We start from the raw sequence: 13,176 nt of genomic DNA, 5'->3' as shown, positions 1-13,176 counted from the left end.
TTTAATAAAAAGATCAATTAATGAAATCTTATAAATATACTTTTTCCTTTATTTAAAAAATAATTAAAGTATTTTGCCATTTTTTTTAATTATATGCTTTAAGATATTTAAAAATTAAAGTTTGAATCTTTTTTTTAATGAATAGTTATTCACCAAATATTTAACAATAACATATCATAAAAATACTTAAAATATCCTGTATCAATTTTTATTACTTAAAATAAAAATAATTATATACAATTGATGATATCAATTTTACTAAATATTTACATTAATTTTTATAAAAAAAAAATAAATTTTATATTTATATAAAATTAACCTACAATTACACCTATTAATTAAATAATATTTAAGTATAAAAGTGAAATAATCTATTCTTCTTTCTCAGGAATCATAACACAGGCATCTAAATAAAGACTGGTAACTTCATCAATCAAACTTTTGTCTGGTACCTGTGCAGCCATACCATAAATAGCAGCACTTTTAGATTTATTTCCTTTCTCTGGATCTGATTTAACCTCTTCAACAGCACTTTTTAAATCAGAAACAAATGAATTGACAACATCATCTGATGCTTGGTTATATGTAAGACAAAAATGAATAGCATCAGGATTTTGAAGACAATTTAAATTCCATCCTTTTTTATTTAATTCATCAGAAACGGCATAAATATTAAATTTTTTACTTTTAAAAGCAACAACACTAACATCAGAATTTCCATGAATTTCAATACCATTATTTAAGTCATTAACTTTTTTGACAATTTTTTTGCATGAATCAATAATTTTACGTGTTCTTTTAATATATTCATCTTTTCCAATAAATAATAAAGTAGCCCAAGCAACAGAAATAGAACTTCCGCATCTACTACCAGCAATTGTTGGTGTTGCATAAATTCCACCACTCCAATCAGTTACACTAAAATATTGTTTATGAAGATATTCAGATGTTTTATACATGATAACACTACTTCCTTTTGGAGCATATCCATATTTATGAAGATCACAAGAGATAGAAGTAACACCAGGAACACGGAAATCAAATAATGGAATTGGATAACCAGCTTCTTCCATAAATGGAATAAGCATTCCTCCAAGACAAGCATCAACATGAACTGGTATATTATATTTCTTTCCTAATTCAGCAATTTCAATAATAGGATCAGCTGTTCCAGATGGGAAATTTGGTACAGAACCAACAAGCATACATGTATTACTACAAATAGCTTTTTTATATTCTTTTATATTAACTTTTTGATTTTCATCAACAGGTACATGTCTTATTCTTATTCCAAATAAATCAGCAGCCTTATCAAATGCTGCATGAGCTGTTGATGGACATACAATAACTGGATTTTCAATTCCTTTAGATAATGCCAATTTTTTATATGCAAAACAAGCAAGTATAATTGATTCAGTACCACCACTTGTCATTGAACCAGTACATTCAGATGTACCATTATATAAATTAAGTATCATTCTAATAACTTCAGCTTCCATTTTTCTGACACCCGGAAATACATCAGGATGAAGTGGATTAGAGTAGGCATATTTATTAAAAATTGCCGTTATAAGTTTAAGATGATCATCACTTATATCTGTATAAACAGTTCCACTAACTTTACCACCTTTAACATCAAAAGTTGACATTTCTTCATATTCACTTGCTAATTTCAAAATTTCTTCATAAGACATTGTTTTATTTGGAATTTCTTTAATAAAATTTTTTTCTTTATCATATTTATGAATAGAATGAATTAATTCTTTTCTTGTACCAGCTAATTGTTTTTGAATCTCTTTTTGAACAGCAGGAAGTTTTCTTAAAAGTGAAAAAAAATATGAACCTATTCTTTTATGAATAGGTTTTTCTGATTTTTTTAACCATTTTCCAAATTTTGTTATAATTAATGTTCCTGTTATTGTTAAAATAACCAATGTTCCAGGTTGAATTTTATCTAATTTTAGATTAATGTTATCCCATCCTTCTCCAATAATTTCTTTTACTTCTTTTGAAAGTGACATAGTATCTGAAAGAGAAAAAATAAAAATTATATAATTAAGAATCGTTATAATAATATTTTAATATAATCAATGTTAAATGAATAAGTTAGAATTTTGCTAATTGTATATATGTGTACTATTAATAAAGATAAGATTATAACTTTTATCAAACAATAGACTGATAAAGGAAGTATCAATAGTAAAGAAAATTGTTTACTTTTATAAGAATATGTATTTGGAAAAACGACATGTGATTAAATGTAACTAAACATTTTAAAGACTCCAAAATTAATAATTTTTAAGAAATTTTATTATTTTATAAAAATAATGACTAGTATATAAAAATTTTACTATTATATATAATTAAGTATAAAATATTTTTTTAAAAAAAATCAAGGTTAAATGAAATTTGTTTCCTCAATTTATTTATTTAAAAATTTATGATTATATGCTTGTTTTTGTTGTATTCAGAAAAATATTTACTTTTATTAAGTTATTAAACTTAAGTTTTTATAAAATTAACAAAATAGTTATTGAAGAATATCAAAAAATACATGTAATTTAATCATTTAGAATTATTACTTTTTTTGAATTTATATTTTACAATCCATCATTTCAAATTTCAATGTTTTTTTATATATTCATAACCACAAAAACATAAAATGTGATTTTTTTCAAATTACTAAAAATAAAAAACAATAACAATTATATAAATTGCTTTGGTAATTAAAATATTTTATTTATTAAATTATTTACAAAAAATTGTTTGTCCTCAAAAAAGTACATTAGACAAAAAAATTTATTATATTATTTTCACATAATTTAATTGTACTATATCATAACTTTATTGAATAATTCAAAAGAACATAAAAATTACAAAATTCAACCATTTCCAAAAAAATTTATAAATTTATAAAGTAATTTTTATTTTTAACAAAATTTCACAAAAAGACTTCAAATATACAATAACTTTATATAAAAATTTTGTATTTTCAAATAAATCCTATCTATTACTTATTTAAAAATACATTTGTTATACATTATTCTATTTGTATAATCTTATTTTTGTTAATGATTATTTGTTATTTAATATATCAAACAAAATAATTTTTATAATTGTTATTTACATTAAAAATTATCTATTAGTATTTTTTTTTAATATCTACTTTTGTAATGATTTTTCATTACTTCATCCATCAAAATTTAAAAATAAAATAGTTTTTTTCTTTTTTAAAAATACAAATATTATGATGATGTAATTTTAAAATTTTCACAAAATTGGGTGATATTATTAAATTTTTTAAACTAAAAACATTTTAGATAAAGTAGAAGCAAACAAGATTATTTTTTTTTGCTTCATAGTATATTTATTTTATAAATTGTTAAAAAAAAACCATATCATTGCGTAAAAATTTTAATGATAGTTTTTAAATATTATAACTTTTCATTAATTTATTTACCTACCATTTGTTCACATTACAACAAGGCAAAAAAATGCTGGTGGTATGTATTTTATTAAAGTTTTTAAATTTCTAATTATTTTATAAATAAATCAAAAATTGTTACACAACATTTTTAATAATAAAATTTATTTTTTAAATTAACTTTATTAACATTTAATTTAAAATAGTAAAGTATTTTTATGTTATCATATAAAATTATTAAATAATTTTTTTTTTGTTATGTAAATTATACTTTCTAAAAAAAACACAAATCTAATTTTTTTTATTTAAATATGATAATAGTGTATTAAAAAAAATTGTGTACTAACAAAATTATTATTTAAGGCAAACAAACAATATTATATACATCAAATTTTATATATTAATTTACCATGACACAAATCTTCCTGTAATTATTTTTTTGTTAATTATTTTTATTTTATACAAATCAAGATATTTTTTTAGAAAAAAAATAGATTTAAAATAATGATAAAGATTAGTAGGGATGTATTGGTGTTTTAAAAGTACAATGTGCTTTTAACAAGCAATAATGCCGATAGAAGCTACTTTATTTTAAATTGATAAAAGATTAATTAAATTTTGAAAATCAAATGATTTGATTAAAATTTTTTATCACAATAAATTGTTTGTGATACTTTGTCTTTTTTATAAATACTATTAAAAAACTTTTAAATAAAATTTAAAGTAACATTTTTTTTTTATAGACAATTTATGATTTCTTATATAAAATTTAAAAAAATTTTTTTACAAAAATTAAATAAATAAATCCCAATAAAAAAGGTGACCTCTCTAAATATTTATTTTAAACAATTTTTTTTTATAATAAAAATTATTCATTAATTCAATATTGATATTATAAAAAAAAATTAATATTAGTAATGGTAATAAATTAAAAATTGAAACTTCTTTCCAAAATGGTGTAGGAGTAACTTTAATACAAGATCATTTATCAAAAATTCGGCACTATGGTATATTTTAATTATAAAAGAAATAAACATTTGAAATTATTATAAAATACTATATAAATCAAATGTTATTTTTTTTTCCAACATATTTACCATTTTTAATGTTTTATTGGTTGACAAAAAAAAGAATAAGCCTTTATATTGCTTTATCAACAGCATTTTTATTAACTGTATGTTTATATTAATATAATACAAGTATGTTATTTATTATAGATGTATAATTATTATAGTAAAGTAGATGATGATAACCCTTATTTAAATGGAGAACAATATTTTAATAGTGAAAATACTAAAAACATTGATAGGTTGTGCTCAACACTTTTTACCAATGTTTGTTATTCTGTAGTTGACCGTATATCTGAAGATGGATTTGTAGATAGATTTATTATTTTAAATGACGATTTTCGATTTTTAGAAACATCAGTAAAATTAATTAAACCAGATGGTCATGATTTTTGGACTTCTGATACAACACTTTGGAAAATAAATCATAATCATATTGATGGTGATTATATTATAATGTTAGCTACAATTCCTTTTGCAATGAATATAATGTCCCAATCTCCTAATACAAAAGGAAATATATTAGAAATTGGTCTTGGTGGTGGTTCACTTTCAATGTTTTTACATACAAAATATCGTAATTTTAATATAACAGTTTCTGAGATAGAAGAACAAATGATTATTATTGCAAGAAAATATTTTGATATTCAATATAATAGTCATAATTATCATATAAAATATGAAGATGGTATTAAAACAATTGAGGATTCAGTATTATCTAATACTTTGTATGATGTTATAATATTAGATGCATGCGAAGCATCTGAACCTATTCCCTGTCCGGTAGAAGCATTTACAAAGGATGACATACTAGATAAAATAAAGCAAATACTAAAACCAACTGGTATTTTTAGTGTCAATTTATTAATAACAAATGAAAATAGTTCTTACCACTTTAAAAATGTTAGTAGGAAAAATATTTTTCATAAATAATACATATATTTTAGTTTTTAGAAAAATTATTTAAAAGATTTCCTGTATGCATGTATGGACATTCTGATGATGAACTTAATACTGTTATCGGATGTGTAAAATATTCTATTAATAATTTAGAAGAATCTCAATCAATTTTTCAAAATACCTATGAAAAATTAATTGATGAATGGCAGTTACCAGAATATATGAAAGATATTAAATTTAAACTTTTAAATAAATCAGGATTGAAAACGATTTATTGATTAAAAATATAATACGAATGATAAATAAATACACTGAAAGTTATTAAAAAAAAAGGATATTTACTGAGATTTTTAAAGATATTTTTTACAGGAACCGTCAATAAACTTTGATGAAATACTACTAGGTAATGACATTGTAACATTATCAATTTTGTCAGTCTCTTCAGTGTTCCTACCATTTCCTGCAATATCACATTGATAATCAAAGTTTGATATTTCTTTTGAAGAATTTTCTATTTCTTTTCCTTCTTGACGTTTTCTTTTTGTTAGATCAATTAGTACCTCTTCATTAACCTCATTTATTTGTTCTAAAGATTCCTCTTTTGAAGTATTAATTTGTTCTGCAGTTCTCTTTAATGTTGAGGTAGAAGTAGAGATATTTTGACTTGAATTACCTATCAATAAGTTCCCATCATCTGAATTGGACAGATTATTTTTTGAAGAGATTAAAGTACTAACTTTAGGGGTTGCTAAATTTTTTGGTGATTTTTTTGTACATTCCTCTCGTTTATTATTTCTAAATGATTCAACTCTTTTATTTAAACGATATTGAAGAAGCCGACTTTCGTTATCTTTATCAATTGATGTTTTTGTAGTTATTAAAGAAGAAACAACGAAATCATTATTAATATTTGAATTATTTACAGAGGTATATGTGATGTCATCTTGACCTGTTTGCAAATGATGATGTGTACCAAGACCAATTAAAACAGAAGATTGGTGTTCTTGTGATAAAGGAAGTGGAGGAGGAGGAGATAATCTTGATGAAGAAGGTTCTTCTGGATCATCAAATCGCGCACGTGTATTATTATTTGAATTCGAAAATTCAATATTTAATTCTGGTATGCTATTATTTTGACGTGGCTCAAAGCCAGGAGGTAGTGACGATTCTGTACTATTATTTTGTGGTTCAAAATCAGGACTTAACATTGTTGAAATATTTTGTGAATCTGATACTGTTGACTGAAAAGGATCAATTGGTGTAGAATCCTCAGAAGGATCTGGTGGAGCAAGCTCAAAAGTACTCATAATTTGGTTTTCTTGTTTACTAAAAGGATCCAGACTTATAAAACATTCAGGATCTACTGGAAATGACATGAAATAGTAGAGATGCAAAATAAAAAAATATTTATCCTAAAACTACAAAACAAGTAATAATTAAATAATATCATGTTTATTGTTTCATATAATAAAAGCATAATATTATTATCAATAAGTAACAACATTTAATTTTTTTTTTTTTTGATCAATATACGCGTATTTATATATCTATAAAATTAAGAAATATCATATAAACAAAAACAAAATGTATAACATGAAATACTGGATATTTTTTTTACAAATAACAATAAAAATATTAAGCGTGGCAAGAGCCAACTTGGAAATATGCACAAAAAAAAAAGTCAAAGTATTGTAGTGTTTATATTTGAAAGCTGATGAAAACTTTTGGTGCTTTGAGAAAGCACCGTCTTATAATTACAGTTATTTTCTTATCTTATTTTTAGTATTCATGTATATTTTCATACAACAAATAAGAGACATGCATAGAGAATGCATAACCTTTACAGAGAGAAGATATATTAAAAATGCAATTACCACCATTAAATTATGTTCACGTTTAACAAAAAAAAAAAAAAAAAAAAAATTAACAAACATTCACAATAAATACTTGATATTTCTATGCAAATATATCTATTTTATATATATATATATTATATATATTAGTTAGAAAATATACTAACGATTAGTTAATTACAAGGTTGAATGTTTCATAAAAGTTTCAATCATGTATTTCAAATATAAATTGCCTGATTTAAGTAATAAACATTAAATTTTTATCAATAAACAACAAACTCTTTATTAAATAGTGAAAAAGATAAAAAGAGAAACAAAATATAACAAGTTTTGCACTTAAGATTATCAATTCTTTCAATATATCATGTATTATATAAATATATTTACATTAAAATCAAAAACATTTCAAATCTTACCAACATTTGAAAAATCAACAAAAAAAAAAAACAATGTTAATAAAGACATTTTAAATACTAAAGAAAAAAAAAATTTTTTTTAACTTTAAACTTAAAATACCTGCAAAAATGTTTATTCTTATATCAAAAAAAAAAATGTTATCTTAAAATTGTTATGAATAATTTTTTTTTTTTGTGATAGATAATTAAAGAAAGGTAAATAATAAAAATTTTTAATAGAAGTAAATGTAAAAAAAAAAAAAACATTTGCGTTAACTAGTAATACATATGTTTTATAACGATTGTCTGTTTATGTTGTCTTGCTATGCGTTACCACTATGAATGTATGCGTGTTGTAAAAAGGGTTATATCTTGCCGATGCAATAACAAGTATAGGTGTTTGCAAGACAACAATTGCTAGAAGAAAAAGAAAGTTTTATATATTATTTAGTTTTAACTATTACAGAACATCTATGTTTATTATAAAGCAATTAATTAACTAAAAGTATTTATTTTTTTACTAACCAATAACACGGAAACATTAAATTCATGATTTTTGATTTGTTATATTAATTTTTTTAAATTATATTTTTTTTATTAATCATATAAAGATGGAGTAAGTTGGTATCTGATCATTGATTTTATTAAATTTTAGTGAAAATATCATTAAGCAAGATATTAAATTGGACCAAGATACTTTAAATAAAGATCCAGATGAAGTTTTTACAATTGTAAGTAAATTAGGTGAAGGTTCATATGGTAGTGTACATAAAGCTGTTCACAAAAGTACAGGTCATACATTTGCCATAAAAACAGTTAAAGTTGGAAATGATTTACAAGAAATTATAAAAGAAATATCAATTATGAAACAATGTGATAGTGAATTTGTTGTAAAATATTTTGGTAGTTATTTTAAAAATTCAGATTTATGGATTGTTATGGAATATTGTGGGGCTGGAAGTATATCTGATATAATGAGAATTAGAAGAAAAACATTAAATGAAAATGAAATAGCTGTTGTATTGAAGGATGCATTACATGGTTTAAAATATCTTCATGATTTAAAAAAAATTCATAGAGATATAAAAGCAGGAAATATTTTACTTAATGAAAATGGTAGAGCTAAATTGGCTGATTTTGGTGTTTCTGGACAATTAACAGATACAATGGCAAAAAGAAATACTGTTATTGGTACACCATATTGGATGGCACCAGAAGTAATTCGAGAATCTGGTTATGACTCACAGGCAGATTGTTGGAGTATTGGTGTAACAGCAATTGAGATGGCTGAAGGTAAACCTCCTCATGCAGAGATGCATCCTATGAGAGCAATTTTTCTTATACCAACAAAACCTGCACCAACATTAAAAAATCCAAAAATTTGGAGTAAAGAATTTTGGAAATTTACTACACGTTGTTTAGTTAAAAATCCAGAAGAACGTGCAAATGCTAGTGACTTACTTGAAGATCCTTTTATAACTTCTGCAAAAGATAATGAAATATTATTAGAAATGATAAAAGATTCTCAAAATATAGCAAAATTATTACCAAATGCAAATAAAATTTCAAATATTTCAAAAACATCATCTTCTGATCCAACAATAAAAAATGACTCAACTAATTCATCAACAATGATTTATAAAAAAACATTAAAACCAAATGATAATTTAGATGAAGGTAATAATGAATATTATGAAGGTACTCTTATACAACAACAAATTGAAAATAAAAATTCTAGTATACCTGCATTACCAGTACAATATAATGACACTTTTAAAACAGCAATGAAAGCTGATAATAATTTTAGATTAATTGGAAATGAGGGATTTATTGGAACACCTAGGCCAATTCAACATATGGATACAAAAAATAGTGATAGTAATAGTTATTTATATAAAACACCATCATTAATTAATAATTTTCATATGTTTAATTTGGATGAATCTGGAGCTGTTGGTGGTATAGGAAGTATCAGTACAACATCAAGTGAAATTAATATTTTTAATAATTTTGAAAATGATGCTTTAAAAGGTTATGGATTTTTAAAAAAAATGACAACAGAAGAATTGTTACAAAAGAAAGGTAATCTTGAATTTGAAATGGATAATGAATTAAGAGATTTACAAAAAAGATATCAAATAAAACGACAACCTATTTTAGATGCTATTGAATTAAAAAAAAATAATGTATCGTAGTAATTTTCTAAAAAAAATATATTATATATATAAATATATCTATATAATTTGTTTTTATTTTTTTTTATAAATGAAATTTTGCCATATTTCAAATTATTGCACTTTATAAATTTATAACTTTATAATTAACTAAATAAATTAAAGTTGTAAATTGAAAATTGGTTATTTTTAATCATTTTAATATCAATATTTTTAATATAAATAATATATTTTATTGACCAAGATATAATTTTGTAAAGTCGAAACGGATATAATAATAACAATCAACACAACATAATCATGCAATGATACTTATATATAAATTAAACTCTATAATTTTAAGAGTTCTTATAAAATTTGTCAAGAACTTTAAAACTAGTATTTGAATAAAGGCATTGCTATGAGAATATATCACGCTTTTGTAAATATTATTATATATTAACGGTTTTAAAATTAAATATATAATTTTATCGATGTATAATTTATTTCCTATAATATTTTTTATTTTAATAATATTTCCAATAACATTAGGTATGTTATAAATCTTTTTTTTTTTCTTCAAATATCATCTTTTTTTTTTATAATTAAATAGAATGTTGTGGTGGACTTTCAACTGATACAATATATAAACTAAGTGGTAGTCGTATTTTAAAAGGATATAATGAAAAAGATCCATTAGGATCAATTATTGGTATTGGTCAACAAGCATTAGAACCATTTTTTACTACAACAATATCATATACAACAAGTACTAAAGGGATACAATCATTTATAACAACAGAAAATATTCCATCAATAAATTATTCTGAAGAACTTAATTGTTCTGAATTTGATGATACATGTTTATGGAAAAATCTTGATGGATATATGACTGATGAAATGGATTGGTATCAAGGAAATGGTTTTTTAAATGAAAATAAATTATATGTAGCTTCTGGAACAGATGAAAAACCAAAAGGAAATTATGGTATTGTTGCAACAGATAAGGTTATGTTTCCAACAAATAAAGCAGTATTAATTTCAAGTATAATTAATTGCCTTACAAGTAGTGGAACATTAAAATTTAAATATTGGACAAGTCCAGAAGTTAGAATTTTTGTATGTGTCATGAGAACAAGTAAAATTTATCCAGATTTTGATTATTGTAGTCCTCCAATTGAAAAAGGAGATCCAGGACCAGCAATTATATCAATACCAGATGTTAATAAAGAACCATTTCAAATATTTATAAGAGCAGAAAATTTTATTTTCAAAAATGGTGACTTAGAAGGTGGTTTTGCTATTTTAGATGATATAGAATTTGAGGGTGAAATATGTGATAAACAATCAAAAAGAGCTTTTGATCCTATAATATATAAAACAAATGAATTATTTTCAAAAGTCAATAGAGATAGTAAAAAAAATACATATGAAATTGATGGTGAAATTATAGATAATGTTTGTGATATATTAACTTGTAATTTTGAAAAAAATGACATTTGTATTAATAATGATATATATGGTAACTTTAATATTGTTAAAGGACAATATAAAAATATAAAAAATGATGCTTCAACTGGTAAAAAAGGTTTTGAGGATAAAGAGGGATTTTATGCAGTTATTGAAGGACCAAAAAAGTATAGTCGATTAATGACACAAAGTTTTACATTAGAAGATGAAATATATTTTATGTTTAGTTATCATAAAGTATCTCCTTTAGGAAAATTAAGACTTATTCGTAAATTAAAAGAAAAAGATGTTGAAGAAATTTTATTCGAAAGTCCTACAGAAGGTTTTACAACAAATAAATGGTTAAAAGAAGGAAGAACTCTTATACCTGGAGAATATAATTATATTGCAATAGAAGTAGTTGATTTACCTGATAATAGTACTGTTGGAATTGATGAGTGGTTCCTTTTAAGTATTCATAAAGATTTATATTGTAATGAATAACTAAATTTTTTATTGTTTAATTTTTTTTATAATAAATAAAACACAATAAATCCGGTAAAAAATGATTTTTAAATAATATCAGATTTCTGTTTTTTTTATCAAAATGTTTTAACTTTATTTTGACAAACTTTTTTGTAACCATATTAGCAAAACAAAGTTAATTTTATAAATTAAATACCATTTACAAATTTTTAATTTTTCATATTGAATCTACCAAAAAAAAAAATTAATAAGGGAAAATTTAAATATATACAAATTAAAAATTAAATTTAATTGTATAAAAAATATTTGTTTAACTTATATGTTTTTGTAATATAATAAAGTTAAAAAAATCATAAAAGTGATACTTTGGTTTAAAGTATTATCAAATGATTAATTTTCTAATTGTTATTATTACCCGAATACAAAATCTATTTTTTAAAATTTGAATATTTATTAGAAATTTTTTTTACATAATAAATATTTATACATCCTCTCTTGCCTATTAAAAAGTTTTTAACAAAAAGCTTCAAAAGAATAAGGATAAAAATGTATGGTTAAATAAAGTTCAAATTTTAGCAATACTATCTTATACTAATTATTTATTATATTTAAAAATAATTTAAAAATAAAAAAAAAGCCTAAAAACTTGGATCCTTTAAGCTAAATAAGTTACGGAACTATCTTTAATGTTTAAATTAATTAAAATAGATATTATCATGATACAGTAATTTTTTGGCACATTGTATTTATCTTTTTTCAACTATCCCTAAAGTTGTTCTATCAACAGCCGCCATAAAAAAATGCCTTTATTTCTATGAATATTTCTTGAAGGGTTTACTGTAAAAGAAGAAACCGACAAATATTAAGTTTCTTCATAGTCGGATCTAAAAAATTTTTGATACTAAATATTATGCTTGAAAAAAGTCAAAACAACTTGATTAATTAACATTTGTTTGTAGGTAATTTATAAAGTTTTGCGGTTATTTAAATTTATTCTTTATCTTACCGCATAAAAAATAATGACAAACAAATATTGTATTGGTAAGAAAAAAAAAATTTAGTGTTATCAAATGATAATTATAAAAATTTTTATATTTTAAGTAGAAAAATTTTGGCGCTTACTCATCATACATCATTAAGTATATATAAAATATTTTTTTTTTATAGGAAACGTATTCTTTATTAGCAACATATTTATATGATTACGTTCAAAGATCAAAATACCAACTAACTGAGATATTAACTTTACTTTATATAGTCTAAATAACTTAACATCTAATGTATTATTAGCAAGAGTGGTTTTTTCCTTTACCAATAAAACTACCATATTACTTTACTTTGTCCTTTAGGATTACAACTCGTTAAAACCTAAATAAAGACAATCTTTTTCCTTCATATTTATTTGATGACTATTGTATTGAATAAATTCCCTAACAAAAATATAATTAA

The 13,176-nt window shown here is 22.3% G+C and overlaps 5 protein-coding genes across 5 annotated transcripts; 3 read left to right on the top strand and 2 right to left on the bottom strand.

Moving 5' to 3' along the window:
• Positions 1–371: 371 nt before the first annotated feature.
• Positions 372–2,021, bottom strand: SRAE_1000151500 (Sphingosine-1-phosphate lyase 1; the record flags this gene model as incomplete). Its single annotated transcript, XM_024648481.1, has 1 exon — positions 372–2,021. The coding sequence occupies one exon, from the start codon at positions 2,019–2,021 to the stop codon at positions 372–374; it is 1,650 nt and encodes a 549-aa protein (XP_024502454.1).
• Positions 2,022–4,529: 2,508 nt separating this feature from the next.
• SRAE_1000151400 (Methyltransferase-like protein 13) lies at positions 4,530–5,669 on the top strand (the record flags this gene model as incomplete). The annotated part of the gene is made up of 3 exons (XM_024648480.1): positions 4,530–4,598; positions 4,642–5,394; positions 5,439–5,669. The coding sequence occupies 3 exons, from the start codon at positions 4,530–4,532 to the stop codon at positions 5,667–5,669; spliced, it is 1,053 nt and encodes a 350-aa protein (XP_024502453.1).
• Positions 5,670–5,741: 72 nt separating this feature from the next.
• SRAE_1000151300 (Hypothetical protein) lies at positions 5,742–6,767 on the bottom strand (the record flags this gene model as incomplete). Its single annotated transcript, XM_024648479.1, has 1 exon — positions 5,742–6,767. The coding sequence occupies one exon, from the start codon at positions 6,765–6,767 to the stop codon at positions 5,742–5,744; it is 1,026 nt and encodes a 341-aa protein (XP_024502452.1).
• A 1,483-nt stretch (positions 6,768–8,250) lies between these two features.
• SRAE_1000151200 (Serine/threonine-protein kinase hippo) lies at positions 8,251–9,834 on the top strand (the record flags this gene model as incomplete). The annotated part of the gene is made up of 2 exons (XM_024648478.1): positions 8,251–8,255; positions 8,295–9,834. 2 exons carry the CDS (start codon positions 8,251–8,253, stop codon positions 9,832–9,834), a joined length of 1,545 nt encoding a protein of 514 aa, XP_024502451.1.
• Positions 9,835–10,286: 452 nt separating this feature from the next.
• SRAE_1000151100 (Concanavalin A-like lectin/glucanases superfamily domain-containing protein) lies at positions 10,287–11,745 on the top strand (the record flags this gene model as incomplete). The annotated part of the gene is made up of 2 exons (XM_024648477.1): positions 10,287–10,344; positions 10,406–11,745. 2 exons carry the CDS (start codon positions 10,287–10,289, stop codon positions 11,743–11,745), a joined length of 1,398 nt encoding a protein of 465 aa, XP_024502450.1.
• Between the last annotated feature and the right edge of the window lie 1,431 nt (positions 11,746–13,176).

Source organism: Strongyloides ratti, assembly GCF_001040885.1.
Source record: "Strongyloides ratti genome assembly S_ratti_ED321, chromosome : 1".
NCBI lineage: Eukaryota > Metazoa > Nematoda > Chromadorea > Rhabditida > Strongyloididae > Strongyloides > Strongyloides ratti.
Note: the sequence above shows the minus strand (reverse complement) of the source record. Positions and strands in the feature narration are given on the sequence as shown.